The following is a 19,260-nucleotide window of genomic DNA, read 5'->3' as shown; positions in this document are numbered from 1 at the left end:
GTAATTGGCTATGCACAACTGCCCCACAAATGCACAGCCAGAATCACCCAAACACAACTATTTGCTTTTACATTTGGCGGAAAAGTGTTGTGTTAGCGAGAGGCCTTTGTGCTGTGTTGTAGCACCCGAGTGAGGGCTTTTCCCCTCCTCCAGTGACTTTTTAATGTTACAGCATAAACATCTACAAGTGAGGATTTATAATACAGATGGTTTCCTAGTGATGCCTTTAAGCTGCTTCAGAATGTATCCCACTATTATGGTTTGCTCAGATGAAGCTTAAGGTGCCTTGGAAAATGGAGATGGTAATAGCACCTTCCCCACAATGTTGATTAGGGGTCCAATGAGACAATGTATTTAAAGTATTCAGCACAGTTCCTGTACCGAAGTACTAAAAAATGTGAGCTACTAATAAAAGTAGAAATAACATCAATTTAATAATATTTAAACATTAATTTTTGGAAATTAAATGATATATATATTTTTTCCTGGGCAAAATATTCAGGGTTCTGAATGACATACACAATTCTGGTTCATGTTTCATTGACACTAAGGAACATATAAAGGGGCACAGGTAGAGTCATGGATAAAGATTCCCAATTAAAATAATGGTTTTACAACTAATTTTCAGGCTTTAAGGGTCCAATGAAATGGATGGCTTTAAAGGCAACAGTGTCTCAGAAGCTGGGCTGTGCTCTAAGACATAAGCCCTGGCCAAATGCAATGAATACAGAAACTGCAAACTGAGCTTTTAAAAACAAACTGTATATATCACTGAAGTGCATTTAATGATTGCACAAAATTGCAACCCTTCCCAGAGAACTCAAGTAACACCTACTATTTAGAAAGAGAGTGCTGGAGTTTAACACTTAACTAAGGAAACAAATAAAATAAAGGAGTCCCAATCTCAAATTCCAGCTCTTTCCTCTTCAAATAAAACCAAATAAGTGCTACATAGTTTTGTTTTCAAGTATACAAAGTCCAGTTGCCCAAACATTTGTCAGCAATAATTTAATAACAACACATCTGTAGGATTTCCTTGAGGAAAAAAAAAACGAAAAGTGACAAAAATGCATGTGTTAGAAAAGATAAATTTTTACAAAGTTGGGTTTTTTCCTCTTTTCGTAAGGGGGAATATCTCAGATTGGTCCTAGAATTCTTTTTCCAAATTATGCTTTCTGATACCTTGCTTGAAAGCAAGTAGTATTAATCAAACAAAGGAAGGGCACTAGGGAAATCAGAAAGATGTAATGCAAGCAGTTAAAAGTGACATGACCTTCTGTAATGTCGCCCGTCACAGACTTATATGCCACACACTGGAGGAAGGTCTTGAAAGAAACTGATTCTTGGTACTATTCCTTGAATGTAATACTAATAAAGATGACATTTAAAAAAACACACGTAGACAGCGCCTAATGCAGCGTTCCAGCTACATTACAGCCAAAGAATAAGCAGGTAACACTATTTTTAAAACCATAATATTTCTTCTTTCATAGTCCACATTTGCTGAACATTTATCATTATCATATAAAATATAATATGTAGTTGTATATTTTAAAAATCCTCAAAATGGAGCAAAACTGCATCTGAAGAATCTGTATGTTTTATACAGTTGTATAGGAGGTCTATTAATATGACTTTTAATTATAATTTGATACAACTAAATGCTTTATGATTTGCAAGGAAATAAAATTTTAGTTGGCTGAAAATGTTAAAAATGATGCTGGTAATCTGAACAAAAATATGACAATATGTTTAGAATTACTCCACTAGACAAAGATGTATAAGGGAGGGGACCAGCAGGATGCAGAAAAGGCAGACCAAAACAGTAAAAGGATGAGGAAAAGTAGATTTGGGTAAACTTCACTATTAAAATCATCACGGGACTGTGGATACTAAGTCCTGCTTTTTAATACTAATCTAGGGTGCATGTTTGAAAGCTAAAATGACAAAAGGGGGTTAAAAGTTCCATGAATAATTCTTAAAACACTTTGTATTATGATTTTCCCAGGGCTAAAGTCTTCCACTTATTTATATCTCTTTAAACAAAAAAGGAAAAATCTTGGTTATGTTACCTTCGTAAGATAAGTATTGAGTACCACAAAGCCAAAAACCCTGGAAAGCCAAAGCTGACACAAACCAGTTTCTTTTATATGTTTACTTTTTCCCTCAGAAATAATCTTTGAATTAAATGGATGTTTTTCTATATTCAGAATGAATAGTTGCACAATTCAAATTGCTTTACTCAAAATGGTCTATAAAAAAGCAACACATTTAAATTAAAGAAGAAATCACTGCTGTCCAGATGTGCAACTGTGATGTTAAAAAATTAAAGAAAGAAAACTGTCACAAAAGAAAGAAGTTTCATATTTAATTTTATATTCATAGAACATCCAAATGTGTACAGATGCTTATATTTGGATACATTACAAACTAAATGCTTATTTCCACTCTAGAGATATGGAGGAATTTGGGTAGAACAGTTTGCTTCAACATGGTCTGGAGTTCATTTATACCATCTTGTGTGTACATAAACCAAGCAGAACAGGCATTTGTGTGCCAATGGATGTATTACACGTGCAAGTATCATATGAAATTATTGAAAGTCTATGAATTGAGAAGATGCATATAACCAACCACTCAGATTATCTCAGATCACTTAAAAGCATTGGAGGTTGGGCTGAAGACTTTTGTGGTCAATAAGATCATTATAGGTGCGCCTGTGCTGTCATTTTCACCACAGGACACCTGCACCTCTCAAGATTTTTGATAAGGAACTTTTGCGAAATGAATGGTGCAGTTAACCTGTACGTATAATTTACTCCACATCTGAAAGAATAATAAAACCCATAAACAGGTCTGGAATACACTGTTTAGTCTATCTCAAAAGCAACTGCATGTATGATGGCTGCTTAGTTTGATTCACGTTATTAAGAATTTGACCTTGGAGTATTTCAGCTACAGTAGTCATCAAGATAACTGAACCACTAGATGTAATAATAATTAGTGTGATAGGCTTGCCAGTGAAGCTGAATATATTGCAATACAAAAGAAGGCAGACTAAAAAGAAAAGCATTATTACTTACTGCTAAAAGACTTCCGGATTTTTACAGAGACACTCAAATACAATTATTTCTTCTTGCAGAATGCGTTTCCTTGGCTCATTCTGGGAAGTGCCATGTTATAATTTATTCTGATTCTTAATAGGAAATGTGGCTTTAATGTGGCTATCAGATGACTTTTGATGCATGCCACTGATTACATACGGCCTGAATTCTGCATCATCAACAACAGCATTCTTATTTGCAGTATAATATGCTTTGCTGTAAGGTGCAAGGACAGTAAATTTACTTTACTGGCCAAGAGTATGTAACCTTTTAGTCTTTGCCAGCTTAATATGCAGAAAAACCCTTCCATTAAGAAAGGCTAAATACAATATAAATTCTATAATCAGTATAAGCATCTTAAATGAATTTCTTTTCATATTTCCTTCTCAGTATCCTTAAATGTTCATTTTTATACTTACACAAAGCACTGTGAACAGAATTCTAGTGTTTATTTGAACTATGTCTCCATCTAAAGGCTTCACAATGTATTGTATTTTCGCTTGTAGGGAAAATTCTAATCTTGGCGTCTTTACAATATTGCATGTTAATTTGATTGAGCAGGGAAAAAACAGGTCAACTATCAACCTGCAATGTACTTTTTAAATACTAATGCTTTCTTGAAGCAATGTTATTTTTCAGGTTAAAAATTATACAAAAGGCCAAAAAATTGAATTGTTTAATGTGCTTTGCAAATGAAATTAAAAGATAACTAGACTTACCACTAATCTATTTTATAAAATTTACTATTTTCAAAGCAAAACATTTTTGTTCATTAATAATAAACAGATTTCAAATAAAAAAGAAAATTATATGCTTTAGCCTCTCTCTATAAAACCAAGTTTCCATTCCAGAAGCACAAATTTGTAACAAAAAAGGACACAATTTTAAATGTCTCAGGTTTTAAAAACAACCTTAGGAATTTTTTTAAAGTGTCTAATACACATTATCTATTTAAAACATTTTCTGCAAAGCAGGGGGAGGGAGCTGCTATGATCTCCAGTCTTTTCCAGTCTTCTCAGAAATGTTCTTCACTCTAACCCCATCAGATATGTTTGGGAGCATTAGAGTTGCAATAGGCAAGAAGTTCTTTTCAGGTAAATGTATAGTTTAGCAGATATAATAAAGGTAAATGCTACACTTCGGGAAGATTAGGTACCTTTAAACAATAGAATTTGAAAACAAAAAACCATTAATCTTGGAGATTAACATGAGCAAACTTTTGAGCCATATTGCTCTGTTAGGTTTGATTTACTTTTTACAAAAATTCACTGCTACTGCCTATTTTAAGCAATGTAATTGGGAGTAGTAGAGGGGGTGAGAAGAATAGGTGGACATTTGAAGAGAAAAATATTCTGATGCTAATTTGATTTTTCTTCTTCTTTTTTTTCCCTTGTGCCTAGAATATTTTGAGGCCTGAGAACATTATGTCAGAAAGTCTAACTTTAAAAATGGAGCAGATTTTGAATGTCAAAAAATCATAGAAAACTTCAGTTTTTTCCTTGTATTTCTTTTCTATAAATAATAATGATAAAATATTTTTTACCTTTTTTGTAAAGAATAATCACCTCGCAAAAGACAGCCTATGTAGGTCTCTACATTGGAACTGGAAAGAATGTGTATGGTGAATGGTGAATTGTAGCACAAAAGCCTGCATGAAAAGGATGTTCAGGAAACCTCACACAAAACCTCTGTATCCATTTTATCATGAGCTTCCCAGAGCTCTATATTCTAGGAAAAGCTTGCCTGGTCCACTTATCATTTCAGCTTTATGTAGTGTACTGTGTGATTGCTAAATTAGTGCATAATGTATTTATAATATTTATAGTACCAACATTTAGTTAAATAACCTTTACGTAAGATTTATGTTGAGTTTTAAAACATTTCTCATTTAATGGCAAATTATGAGGAACATGTTTCATAAAGATAATTCTCCATTTAAATTCATCAGTCCATTAAATATTAAAATTATGTTTCTGATGCAATCGAGAACAAATTTGTCCAGCTTCAGTGATTATTTGCACTCATAAAAATTAGGCTTGATTAATAAAATTTAAATGCTTGATTAAGTTGACATTTTCATGTTCTATTCTGATTTATTAAAATTAGTCCCTGTGCCCAGGCCTGGTATGCTAGTAGGTTTACCTTTCTCCTTCTCTTAGTCAACATCCAGAGTGAAGCTGTTAGGAAAGAGTATTTTGCTATGGACTCAGTGATGGTTTCAGGGAAGGAAATGCCCTGTTCTCTGCTCATGGTGCTGCTGGCCTTTGTCTTTATGCCCTGTGCATGGTGGAGATTTGTATTACTATAATCAAGAAAAATGTTTCTTCCAGATATCTATGGATATGATCTGTAAAATGGCATACATTTTTGGTATTTCTATAAATTTCAGTTTTCAAGAAGCTTTAATCTGTAGAGGGTTGTTCAAATTTCTTTGTCAGCTTTTTTTGTTGATAAAAATGTAGTTTTCATTTTGTGGGACTTCCATATATATAGTAGGGGTATTATAGACACAGGAAATCTTTCTGTGGCAATTTTACTATCTTTGTCCACAAGTTCAAAACCAAGAAGGACTAATGGCCATGGAAAACCATTCTCTTCAATAGTTCTTACAAGTGAACTGTTTAAGAGATGTGGTTACTTCTACTATGTTTAAAGACCCATTTTACCCCCACTGGTTTGCCCTGTTTTATACATAATCAGGTGCCTAATTATCATTTATTGAGCACTCACTATATGCTTAACACAGTGTGCTGTCTCTTTAATCCTCGTAAGACCTCAACAAAAGTAGGTATTATCCCCATTTTACTGGTGAGGAAACTGAGGCTTAGGGAAATGAATAAATTCATACAGCTAACAAGTGGAAGGTCTGAAATGTAATGCCAGGTCTTTGTAATTTCCAAGTTTGGACTCTTAACCTCTACCAACTGTAAAGTGGTAGTGGCAACACTCATTTTTAAGATGTTTCCGCTGTTGCCCATGGGAGTGTAACATATCTGGAAACTTTGTTTAGGTGAACTGTCTCTCATTTAAGCATGTTACCAGAATATTGTTATTGTTTAAAAAATAAGTGATATGGTATCATGACTATTTTCTTTTTTCTTGAATGATGAAGTAAATTCAATAACACATGACAGAAAATGCCCTTGAAGGCATATTTTAGTTTGGTTACCTGCACATACTACTCCAGTTCTATGTACAGAAAGGCTTTAAAATTACATGCTCTTAATAAATTTATCTCATAGAACACTAAAAACAAAGAATACAAAACTCTCAGGTTTATTGGACTCCCAACAATGGTTCTGATTTATAAACTTCTTCCACAAGCAGATAAAGACATATCACTTGGTTTCTATTTTTAGTTTGTTAATTGAAGTCTTGCCATTTCTTGTCCCCTTTCTGGACTAGGGACAGTAAGTCTCCACAAATATTGTATGAAACCTTCAGCTAACACCACCCCACCACACGGGGCATGATGCAAACTAGTCCTGGGATCATGAGTCGGCCAGAACGTGCTTCTGTTGGTCCTACGTGCTATCTCCCTCACCATAATGTGTCAAGGAGTTTTGGCTATCTACCAAGAGGAGGGTGTAAAATCATTTAGAAAGAACCAACAGAACATCACTAGAAACAGGTGGGAAAACACAGCCACCCTGAGAAGTGAGACCCAAACCGTGGATATCCTTTCTTCTTCTCTCCTAAGTCCCACTCTTCAACGACAGAAATGACAAAATTGTGGAGGCAGACCTTTTGGAAAGAGAACAGAAATAATAAAACCATTTGGTTGACAAATGGGTAGATGCTTGGGTTGGACACTTTGGAAAACCATTGAGATGGTGAATTCTTTGGATCCATGGGAGACTTTGAGGAGAGTTTAGGAAGTTGGTTTTCCAATGAGTTCCTGGGGATCCAGGAGTCAACTGGGGTTCAAATAAGAGAAATTCAGAAATTCAGAGAAATTTATGGGGGCAAGATCTTCAGGTTTCCTTCAAGGCTGCCAAGACAATTCATTTGGTGGAAAAAGAGCTGGGTTTCAGGGCAGAAATCTCTATAGGAACGAAGAGTATCTCTTTACCTTGTTACATTCTCATATGTATCTCTGGGGAATCTGAGCAAGGTGGGAGCGATTCAGGAAGATGGTGAGGGCTGCAGTATGAGAGTAACTATAAGCGTCCTCTGCGGCAACTAACACTAACTTTAAATTCTAAGTATCTCTTCTGAGTCCTAATAGATCTAAAGCAAAAGAAGTCTGCCTTCTAGACAGGAGGATCTTTAGTATATTGACTTTTAAAAAGAGAACTGTTTTCCTTTATATCTTTCTCTATGTGAACTGACATGTCACGTACAGGTAACACTCATCTTCCAATTTGAAGTTGAGCTGCAGTTTGAGAATAGAGTAAAAAGATAGACAATGCACTGAAGTATTAAAGGCAAACATGGAGTTACTGAGTGAAGGGACAGACGGAAGGTTGGAATAAGAGCTGTGGCCACAGATAGGTAGACCCTCTTTCTTTATATATGCAGCACACGCACACGTATCTGGGATGATCTAAATGTTTTTTGGCTGCACGCTCTGCATTTCATATATAGACCTCGATCACTGCACCTATTATACCCACGTATTCCACTTAGTTGTTTGTTTCCCTCACTAGACCACAAACTGTCATGGGCAAGGACCAGGTCTTCTTTTCTCTCCTTCTTTTCTCTCTCTCTCCCTTTCTTTTATTTTTATTGAAGTATAATACATTTACTGGGACCAGGTCTTAATCATCTTTGGACAACAGCTAGCACAGTGCCTGCAAATGTTCAATACATTTTTGTTGAATGAAAATTAGACAATTTTTGATGTGGAAAAAAAATCAGATTAACATACTTAGTATTCATTCATTAAACATTTTTTGAGCAACTACTGTGCTGCTATATCTGAGACATCTTGTTCTGTGCTGGGATTAGATACACAGATGGAAGATACAGTTAGAACAGTCTGGGGCAGGTGAAGAAGACCCCCGGTGAGCTTTTTATTATAACACAGCTAGGGGGATATGGGAACTGAGAGGGGAGGGTTCACTTAAGCTCTTGGAGTATATGATGGTAGAGATGGGTTGGCAGGGGTAGGGGTGGGCGAGAATGGGCAGGACGTCAGAGATGGCTCGCCAGGGGAAATGATGAAGATAATTGGTGGTTACCCAGGCATATATATATATATATATATAAAATATTAAAACGTTAATGGGTGGCAAGTCAGTATTAACTACCAAAAATATTCAAAATGCATATACTCTGACCTAGAAATTCTCCTTCAAGGGCTTTGTCAAAAGACATTACTGACGACCTGCTCAGAGATTTGTTTAGGATGTTTCTTTGCAGCATTCTTTGAGATGGCATAAACACTGGAAACAAACATTTCTAAAATGAGTGTTTAATTGAGAAAAAATAAAGTATTCATATGGTGAAAATTATTCAGTCATTAAAAATCATGTTGTTTTCCAGTAATTTGAGGGAAACTCAAAGTAGGTATGCTAACAGTGCCTTTAATGTGATCCAATTTTCGTAAAAAATAAAATATATATGACAAGCAAGAACTACACCTTACATTCGCAAACATATATTTTTTTAAGAAACGAGTAGAAGCTATAGAGAGAGTGTATTGACTATTTGGGAAACTACAAATACACTCGGCTCCAGATGCTGCTGCCGCCGCCATAGCTGTCCCAGCCACCCTGGGTCCTCCTCTGTCAAGACCATGTCAAGACCCCATCCCTCAAAGCTCCCCTTCCCCCATGGCAGAAGACCACTACTTGACCTCCTCCTCCACTGCGGGGCCTTGACCTGCACACGCCTAGGCTCCCATCTGCTCATCAACACCCACAGGGTCTCCTCCAAGTTCACGGTGCAGCTGGAGGAGGAGCCCTGGAGCTCATCCCAGAGCAAGGTGCCCCAGGAGAGCCAGGCCCTCGCAAGGGAGTGTGCCCACCTCTTTGTGGGCGGGCCTTCTGAGCTCAGCCCCTTCGATGTTTGGCTCCTGCAGCAAGGACTTCAAGCGCTCCAGCCACCTGTCCTGGCACAGTGCCACACATCGTGCCGGATGGCCCGCTGCACATCTGTTCTGGTGCCCATGCGGCTTCCAGGTGCAGCACGAGCACCTCCACTAAGTTCAAGACCAGGCCTGCACTGCCCTTCCCTGGGCCACCACGTCTGTCCCACACAGTACCACCCACACAAACTCACTGCCAGTGCAGAGGTTACTGCCTTATCCTAGACCTCAGTTTCCCCAACTATACAAAGAGAGAAGCATCATTCCTTCCTTCTTTGCCTTCTGTTGTGTTATATGGACCAAGTCTTTGCCGACCCTGGGCCTGTGGAATGGGTGCATTGGAGGAGAGGCAGAGAACACAGGCCTGGGAACCAGTTGGAAGTGGGTTCCGGTCCCACCGTGCTGTGTGAGCCTTTGCAAGTGGCATAAGCTCTCTGAGCTTTGTTTTCCTGCTCTCCCAAGCGGTGAATGGTTGCTTTCTGGGTGAAAGAGATGACAAAAGAGAATGGGGCACTGTCTGCTTCATTTCTGTGCCTCCCTCCTTCTGCCCACTATCTCCACCTTTTGCTCGTTAAACATTCCATTCTCAAAACCAAAAAACACACAAACAAACAATCCTGCTGGAATACAGGGGAGATAAAGCTGAAGCTATATGGTTTGGGTGGGACATACACATGAGGAATCTTCTATGCCATGCTCAAAGATATTATGGAAAGACGAAAGTAGCAGAGGGAAAAAAATCAGCATTTTGTTTCAGAACTATCACCTTCCTACAAGTCTTGAGGTAAGAATACAAGCTGTGATTTTTGGGGAAAGTTGCCAGAAAAATACAAGACATCCAGTTAAATTGGAATTTAGATAAATACTGAATATTATTTTTATATAAATATCTCCTGTTGTTTATCTGAAATCCCAATTTAACTGGGCATCTGTATTTTTCCTTGCTAAATCTGGCAACCCTAAACTGGGAACAAATTCAGAGGGCTTCAGGGGGTGGAGCTCGAGGAAAATTTGCAACGCAGAAGGCCTTGGTCACCTGAAAGAGAGGGAATGTAGCATGGTGGTGGGAGTGGGGCATTTGAGAAGAGTGAAAAAAATGTGGAAATCCTGTTGGGGTATGTCCAGAGCCTGACGAGGTGATGGTCATCAGTGTACAGGGCACCAGTCTGTAGACTGAGTGATAATCTGGCACATCTAAGTGGTTGAACAGATTTGAGAGGGTCACAAGGGATGAAATTTTCTACTGACATCTGATTGGCTGTTGGTTTCTACTTCTTTATGCTTGTGACTGTGTTGGAAAAATAAAGGTCTGGTTCTTTTCATGGCCCTCCTCACATTTTTGCAAGCTGGTGACCTTCTTAAAAATTTGAGAAAATTTGTTGAAATAAGCAGGAAAAAGAAAAGAGTGATCATCAATTTTTAGATGTTTTTACAGGCTGTATGACTCAGTGCTGCTTCTGTTAAGAGCAAGTACGTGGTCTTTTCTGGTACTGAGATGCAAACTCAGGAGGCTCTGATCTATGCTACTTTCTGTGAATGATAAAGCCCTTATTGAAGTGCCAAGAGTCTGACCACGCAACAAAAGTGCTTTTCGTATGGAGTCCGCCCCTCTCAGCTCAGCTTTGGCCAGTCTTTTCAGATCCTGTTTGGAATATTTCACTTATTCAATAGTCTACTTATTCAAATATTCCACCAGGAGGACTTCTTTGGAACTGAGAGTACTGGCTGAGAAAATAATAAATGAGTTTGATTTACAGGAAATCAGGTCAAACAAACAGATGTTTCTTTGGCAGATGATCCTAAATTGTCCAATCAACAGCATTTATGGTGGCAAAGGAAATTCTCTCCTTACAAGCTTTATTTCTAGACATCAATGTTCTGGGCCTAAGTGGAATAGTCCCAACAACAACAAATGTAGTCAGTGCTATTCTAAAGGGGAAAAGAAGCATGGAGGGCTTTGCCATGTGAGGGAACTAACAAAACATTTCAGTATTTCCTAAAATATTTTAGCAGACAGATTTGGGCTCAATTTGTATCACAGTGAGATCATGAGTCAGAGAATGATTTCATTGATCTAGCCTACTCTTCAGTCTTTTAATGACTCCATTGATTAGGCAACTAAGATTGTTAAGTGGGAGGCATATCATGACAGTAAAAATGAATGCTCTTTTAAAATGTAATTAAAAAGCACTGCTTGAAGAATTTTTGAATGTCAAAGATATTCAAAGATTTTCTTCACTAATGTGAAGGATTTTTAGCTTTAATTTCCTCTTCCATGCTCACCTGGGTGGATGGAAGGTAGTCCTCCCGGTCACGAATGTTTTTTGAAATGAACGGGGTCACCTGGGATCAAACAGGTGATCAGTACTCATTCTTGAGAGGTCACCAGGTACCTCACAGGAAGGAATCTGGGGATACCTGGGATTCCAGGTAAGGCTCCAAACACTTAGAAAGTGGATCCCTTGGTAAAGGCATGCCCAAACGTGTACCACAGAAATACCCTGAGGCTTCAGAACAGGGCAGAGCTGGGTTTGCGCCCCACTTACTCTGTGGAGTTTGTTATTTATCATCCTCTTTGATTCTGAATTTCCTCTTTTGTAAAATGAGGATAAAACCATTTAGAATCATTTACTTGATATAATTATTATGAAGTAAAGCAGAAACTAACACACCATTGTAAAGCAATTATACTCCAATAAAGATGTTAAAAATAATAATAATAATTAAAAAAAATTATTATGAAGAATTAAAGGAGACCATGTCTCTAAAAGGCTTAGCAGGATACCTGATACATTCAAGTTGCTCCATTTTCCTGAATGAGAGGTGAGGAGGACATGGGGGTGAAGTGGGGAAAATGAGCGTTTTCCAACAATCTGTTTGCTTAAAGATAGAGTTAGTACTACTGACCATTCTGAAGCTTAAAGGAGAAATGTGCTCCTGGGATGGACCTGGGATGGACCAAAATATAGCCTCAAGAGGAAATGTAGTTGCGAGGTGTGATAAGGAGTGCAAATTTCAGAAAGACTGACAGATCCTAACACCCACTCTGCCACATTCTAACTAACTGTGTGCCTTTGGAACTATTTAACCTCTCTACCCTGTTTCCCTGTATGTGAAGTAGTAATGATGATACCTGTCTCAGTGAGAGTATAATAGAGCTCTGGTTTCTTTGGCCAACCTGTTTCTTTCATCCTCTGAGATTTGATTTCCCCTCTCTCAAGGAAGGGCTCTTGTAGCCATGCTTCTTCCACGTATGTTCCCTTCCTTGTCACAGAGAAGAGAATAGGCGGTCACCTGATTTAGGAGGCCCCAACACATGGGCTGGGCTGACACAATCATCTTCTCTCTCCTGGGGGAAAACTAAATGACATGATGAAAGAAAGTGCTTAACACAGCGCCCAGGGTGTAATGAGGATTCGAAAATTTTTAACTCCAAAGTAAAGATCACTTCCTGGCATCTACTCTTACAAAATCTCAGTTTATAGTAACTGTAATGTGGATAGTCGGTACAAGCCCAATGGGCAGTGCAGGGGTGATTTTCCCCTGGTTCTGGAGTGATGGCTTAAACCACGAGAAGTATGACATTCATGCCACAGACATTTCGGAATGAAGTTTGTATTAAACAGTTTTCTCTGGAAAAGTCTAACAATTCTTATGCTATAAATTTTAATGTCATGGTCCAAGTAGAGATAGATTTAGATCTAGAATTGCTTATTTTTAACAAGTCTGACTGAGAAACAGCAGAGGTGAAATACCATTGCTAACCACACCTCCTTCTCATGTGCATCTCTACGTCTACAGCATTAGACTCAGGAACGGCTGTTTCCTTATCCTGTCCTCAACGGGCTCAGCTCATTATATGCAGCAAAACTTACTTGGCAAGGATTACATCTCATTTTTTTCATTAAACTAGAACAGGCACCATGATGGGGAAAAGGTACAGGGGGATTTCAGTTCCTGTGATCTTTAAGTCTCCAAAAAGGAAATGGTCTCCTTAATAAACAATAAACAGACAAAGAAATCCTTTCCTATTTTAGTATTAATCTCAACTATCCACCAATATTCTGAAGACAGAATTTTTACCCAACTATGTACTTTTTATCTTTTACGGTATTATTTTCCTTTTCTCTTACAACTTCTTATGTCATGGAAATATTATTTTCTTTTCTCTTTTGCTACACAAACCTGAAGTTTATTTTGATTTGTTTTCCTTTTATAATTTTCATCCTAATTGAATTTTCTCAGCTGAATAATGTACAGATGATTTTTTTGTGTGCGACAGAATATCCACCGCCCTCCCCCGCCCCCTGCTTTTCCTGAAACAGAAAGTTTCCTGATTTGGAATCAGCCAATGGTGTGATTAATGCACTTCAGAGATTCCCTAAAGTTTTCACACATGCTGAAAAATTCTGCATTGTTTTGGGGATACCAATAAGGACTTAGGGCAAAGTACCATTCTTCCAGGGCTATCCACTACGCAGTAGATAAGTAGTCAGGCACAGCATAGCAACCCCTACAAACACTTTCGCTTAATTTACATATATGTGCTTGTGAATATGTGTGTGTGTGTGTGTGTGTGTGTGTGTGCAATCTGTAACCAGCAAAGTATAACCCAGGTTTCTTTTCAAAAGGAGCAACCAGTTCAAATGCACAGCTGGGTATGGCAGAAAACACATAATTAGACAAATTGGATTTAAGAGTTACGTAAGGTCTCAGCTGAGCCAGTGAATGAGAAGCTGAATGAAGCGTTGTGATTGCTGCTCTGGTGCCTGGAAAGAACAGAATATGTGGATATGTGTGTTTTGGGCAAATAAAAGGCAATCACGGGGAGTTATGGAGTGTAGTTGGCATTCCATGAAAGTTAGACTGTAGCATGTTTCACAGTGGCCTGTGTTGGGGAATAAAATATCGTCCATGGCTAAAAGGGGGATTCAGTCAGAGGTATGCCCACAAGGAAGGATTTGTAAGTACTATATCAGAGTTATATTTTGGGGGGAAAAGGGCAGTAGAAAAATTTACATAATATGTTAACTTTTCAATAGGCTTATAAAAATTCTCAGAGAATCTTAAGTACAAGGAGATACATTATATATTATTACTTTCCCTCTAAAAGTGGACCTTTCCAGCCAAGGCAGGTATATTCTGAAGAAAATAACAAGCAAAGTCTATAGTTTCAGAATTTTTTACTAAGAATACTCAAACCAATGACTAAATATTGAAGATAAGCCCCCTCATAGGATTAAGAAGCTGAAACTAAATTACCACTTTTTTGCAAACATTCTTATTTGCAGATTTGTCTCAAGGCAACTGAATGAAAAGTAGATTTTCGTGGGATGAATTGGGAGATTGGGATTGACACATATACACTAATATGTATAAAATAGATAACTAATAAGAACCTGCTGTATAAAAAATAAATAAAATTAAATTAAAAAAAAAAAAGTAGATATTCTTCTCTCTCGACAACCTCCTGGAAATAAATGGGACAAAAAGGACTTGTGTCAGAGAGTCCTATCTTCTTAAAGAAAACATCCTGGATTAATTGACAAAAGTACCTATTAGTCCCCATGACACCAAGGCTTATGGCATTTGGGGCTTGTCTCTCAGTGTGCAAGTTAAATATATATCCATAAATCCTTGCCAATAATAACAACGTCTTGTCTGTTGATGCTGCCTAACCATTAAAATCTCTAATAGCGATCTCATGTTTGGTTTGATAAACTTTACAAAAAAATGTTTGAACACCTCTAATTTGCAAAACACGTGCTAGAGACGGTGGCAAGTACAAAGATGAACAGTTCCCTACCTCAAATTTATAATCTCATGAGAGAGACAGAAATATATCAAATAACATGGGGAAATAAACACGGTGTGTTGTTGGCAACCTTGCCTTGGTACTTGGTGGCTGTGCATCTGGATTTTTCTTTTATTTTGATGATAAAGAAAATTATTTTGAAGAAGTCTATTTTGCTTGTGTAACCATTTAAAGTATATTTTGCTTGAGTTATTTAAAAAGAAAATTCTTTTATGTCATAGGTATGTCTGTGCAATCATTATGATGCTATTATAACAAAGTATTATATAATACTGCTAAACTTATGATCAAATAACTCTGTTTCCTGCGTCATTATGGGCACAATAGTTGGCAAAAGTCCTGATTATCAATCAAGCGGAGGCCCTTAACGGCAAAAAAAAAAAAAAAAAAAAAATCAGTGTAATCTGATGTGGACAAATAGCTACCAAATAGGTCCTTATGTTTGACAAACCCTTAAATTATTCTCAACAGCTGTCTACAGAATTATAAAATTGCAAATGTTCTATGTGGATAAGACATTCCCCTCCCACTTATTTACATATGGGAAAGTTTTTCAAGCTGTATGTTTGCTAGGGGTGTAGTGACTGAGATAGCCTAAGGGGAATGAAGACTGGTGGGAGAATAACAAACGTGATTATAATGTGGCTAGCTTCTGCTTCTCAGTCTAAAACTCTTTGAGAGAGAAAAGGTTGTCTCACACATTCTAAAAACTTTCAAAAATGCCGGAGAGGGCAAGTGAGTGCAATATAACTTTCCTTAGGTTAAGTGAAAGCTCTTGATCCATGAGCCAGCATCCTAATACACCCCTGACACAGAGAAGGGTATTTGTTGTTGTTCAGTGAATGAACACTGAATTAAGGTACCTTATGCACTTTTCTAGGACAACAACCATCAAGTCTTCCTTCCCTCCAATGACAGACCACAGAGAACTGTCTTAGATAAAATACATTCGTTTGGTCTGACCATAGATAATTTTGTGATATTATGTCTTAACACAGGATTCATTAAGACATAAAAACAAGTAAGGAGCATAAAAGAAATAATCATTTGGAATAACCGATTTATACCTAAAAATCATAACTCATTCTTTTGGTGTGCTCTCAATTTTAGTTCCTACCAAAATGAGTAATGCTAGAAATAGGTGAATACTTTCTATTGTGTTAAGGACCAAAGAGTTGTTAGTTTTGAACTGATAAAACTTTCCTCCAAACTTGAGTATTTACAGACAGAATTTCTGGTTTGCAAAACCGAATTCAATGTTGATCTTGCTGGAGAGATTAGGAATAAGAACAAAAACACATGCAAATAAGAAAGTAGAGACTTACTGTATCGCGTTGCCTGTTATCTTTCCCTGATATTATCAAGAAGTAATTCCATGTCAATAGTAACAACAAAACCATTGGTATCATGTAGAGCTCAAAGTTCCAGACAACAAAGAGAAAGAGCTGGAGGAGGGAGAAGGAAGAAGAAAAAGATGAGTTAACTCTGAATTTCATTAAATGGCCTCTCTTATCCATACTGCACACTTCAAAAAAGCACACAATTAAATGCTTCAGAACAGAAAGATTTGTCTTGAAAACAAAAACTTGAGAACTTGTTAGGCATTTTTCTAAATGCACAACCGACCCCTGGAAAGTCACTAAGATTTTTACTTGGTTTAATTTCTATGAAGGAAAAACTGATATCACTACATTGTCAATGAGGCAATTTTAATTTTTCTCCTCCAGTGAAATTATTGTTAGGTCGGACAAAATAAAGTTTTAAAAAAGAAAGGCAGCAAAATGAGCTTCACTACATTGTCAGAAATAACTGGTCTATCTGCCTTGATGATAAAGGATGAATCACCATTTAATATCAGAAACTTTTTTTAACTCTCACTTGGATAATACAATGTAACAAGCATAATAGGCAGATGAAAATACCAAGTCTACACCAGAGAGCTCCCAAGATTCACATTATGAATAATAGCACTGCTACCAACAAGTATAAAAAATTCAGCCTTGCCATAGAAATCAAACAGCTATTAAAAAAATGGAGAAACTTTGTCAAAGGAAAATTTTAAATGTCTACCTTTATTATCTTTTAAAACTACCTACTTCTCTAAGTATGTAAATGAGTTTTAAAATTGTATGAGGAATGTAAGTTTAAGAACTCACCTAGGCTGGCAGAAGGAACCATTTTAAGAGCATCTGCATCATAAAATAACCAGCAATGGTCATAAAGTGTGACTCACCCCCATTCCCCACCAGACTCTTATAACCCTGCAGAGATCATCTAAATTCTCTGGAACTGTGGCCCCTGCTGCCAAATTAAGGTAATTTAAGTCAGATGGTAGTTAAGAGCCAGATTCCACCCTTGGTGCTAACTAGTCCTATAACCTCTGGCATGGTATATATCCTCCCTTTAGTTTCTTCTTCTGTAAAATGGGGATGATAAGAGTATCCACCTGAGAGGCTGTGACAATTAAATAGTTGAAATGTGTTAAGGATTTAACACACTGCTTGGTACGCAGTAAGTGCTCAAAAAAAGTACTGTGTAAATGATATCAATACCTTACAAAATTGAGAAAGTCAACTATTTATTAACTAAGGTCCTCAGGTAGTACATATTCTAATACTGAAAACTAGAAAGTCATCTGCCTGCTAAGCTTTAGCTGAACCAAAGTATAATTGGGAATTTGAGCCAGCTGGTTGGGGTCATGCAAACATCCTGCCTTTGACAGATCAGAAAGGTTAGGAGCAGTGCCCTAAGAACACTCACATCAGGCACAGCAGCATGGGCTGTTTTCAGCCTTCTTAACAAACCTCAGCCAAGCCCACAGCCTATTCAAATTGCAGAGAAAATGAACCTGTATGGAGTGGTAGAGGGACCCCTGGCCCACGGGCCAGAAGACTGGCTCTGGGCCTTAGAAAATCACTCTCCCTCAGTGTTTTCATTTCTCAACATAGGTCTGTAGATCTGATCCCCTCTAACGTCCTTTCTCTAATATTTAAAATGACTTCATGATGTTACTGTACCATCAGGGATCTTTTTAATGTGATATTAAATTTTGAAGACTGTATATTTTACTGAATCCTTTGATATTCATAACCCACATGGACACCAAAAAGCATAAATAATGGTTTAGTAACCCAAGAAATGAATTTTGTACACAATTACATGGTAACCATAGATTCAAGTTCCTGAATAAGAAAAATCTCAAATATGTTAATGCGTGGAACATGAGCCATATATTCTCCTTCACCAGAAAAGTATAAAGATTTCTAGAAAAGGAAAATATTTCTATTTAATTTTTGAAATATATACAATATATTTAAAGATGATACAAATTATAACTGATGGCTATGATTATTCTATTAAAGTATATTTTAAAAATATAATTTTTTATTCAGGAAGTGATTTAAGGCAAATTTGATAGACATCAACATATATAAAAGAGAAAATAATTTTTTGCTAGAATCCATATTAATTCTTTACATATTTATTTGTAAAATTTAGACAATCACTAAAATATAAGCTCTTTAAAGGAAGGGATTTTTTTTCTTTTTGCTCACTGTTCTACCCCCAGAGCATAGAATGGTGCTTGGGGCATAGTAGGTGCTCAATAAATATATATTTGCTGAATTAATGAATAAATGGATACTGGGTTCCCAAGTCATTTAACATAAGTCTACTTAATTATTTGCATTAGTAAAAGTCCTATAGAGCCACTATTTAAAACCAAGTGACATCTGGAAAATGTATTCAGAATTACAACCTGTGATAGCACTAATGAATTTCTTCCTGAGGCACATAAGGTCGAAGAAGTACCTTAGTACTTCTAGAAAAATTGTCTTTCCATTCTGGCTATGCAGTCATGAACCGTCTTTCCTCTTAGACCTTCCTATATAGTTGCCTTTTCCAAGTACATTCACTTGACTCAGTGTATTCTGGTCTCATGGATGGGACTCAGATTATTCCATTGCTAAATATCACCAATTGTAATGATTTTTAACCTATTGAGCAAATATATTCCTCCCTGTAATGGCCACTCATTGGTGTTAGAGTCCTGGTGTTACCCAGAGTGAATTTCTTGTTCCTTTATGTATTAGTGTTAGTTGTAGGCCAGGTATTGCACCAAATAAACTTTTCATATGATAATTCTGCAAGTTACCAAACCACCTATCATGTCTTTTTCTTCTCTAGGTTCAACATCACTAGTTGCTTAAAGTACCAGTTACAAGGTATGGTTTCTGGACACTTCTCCATTGTGGACATCCTCTCACCACATCCAAATCAATATATCAATAGCTTTCCTAAAATATAGCACT

At 37.1% G+C, this 19,260-nt stretch overlaps 1 protein-coding gene across 16 annotated transcripts in view; it reads right to left on the bottom strand.

Annotated features, from left to right (window-relative positions):
• MCTP1 (multiple C2 and transmembrane domain containing 1) overlaps positions 1–19,260 on the bottom strand; it is a gene marked incomplete at its 3' end in the record, with an annotated part of 550,519 nt that overhangs the window by 78,646 nt on the left and 452,613 nt on the right. For all 16 annotated transcript variants that reach the window (XR_014262452.1, XM_082458039.1, XM_082458052.1 and 13 more), the window contains one exon: positions 16,276–16,395. Coding sequence is in view for 15 of the 16 variants with exons in the window: in XM_082458039.1 (XP_082314165.1) it covers positions 16,276–16,395 (120 nt within the window). The remainder of the gene's footprint in view (positions 1–16,275; positions 16,396–19,260) is intronic.

Source organism: Balaenoptera physalus (genome assembly GCF_965194825.1).
Source record: "Balaenoptera physalus genome assembly, chromosome: 3".
NCBI classification, from domain to species: Eukaryota; Metazoa; Chordata; class Mammalia; order Artiodactyla; family Balaenopteridae; genus Balaenoptera; species Balaenoptera physalus.
This window is presented reverse-complemented; position numbering and strand designations above follow the sequence as displayed.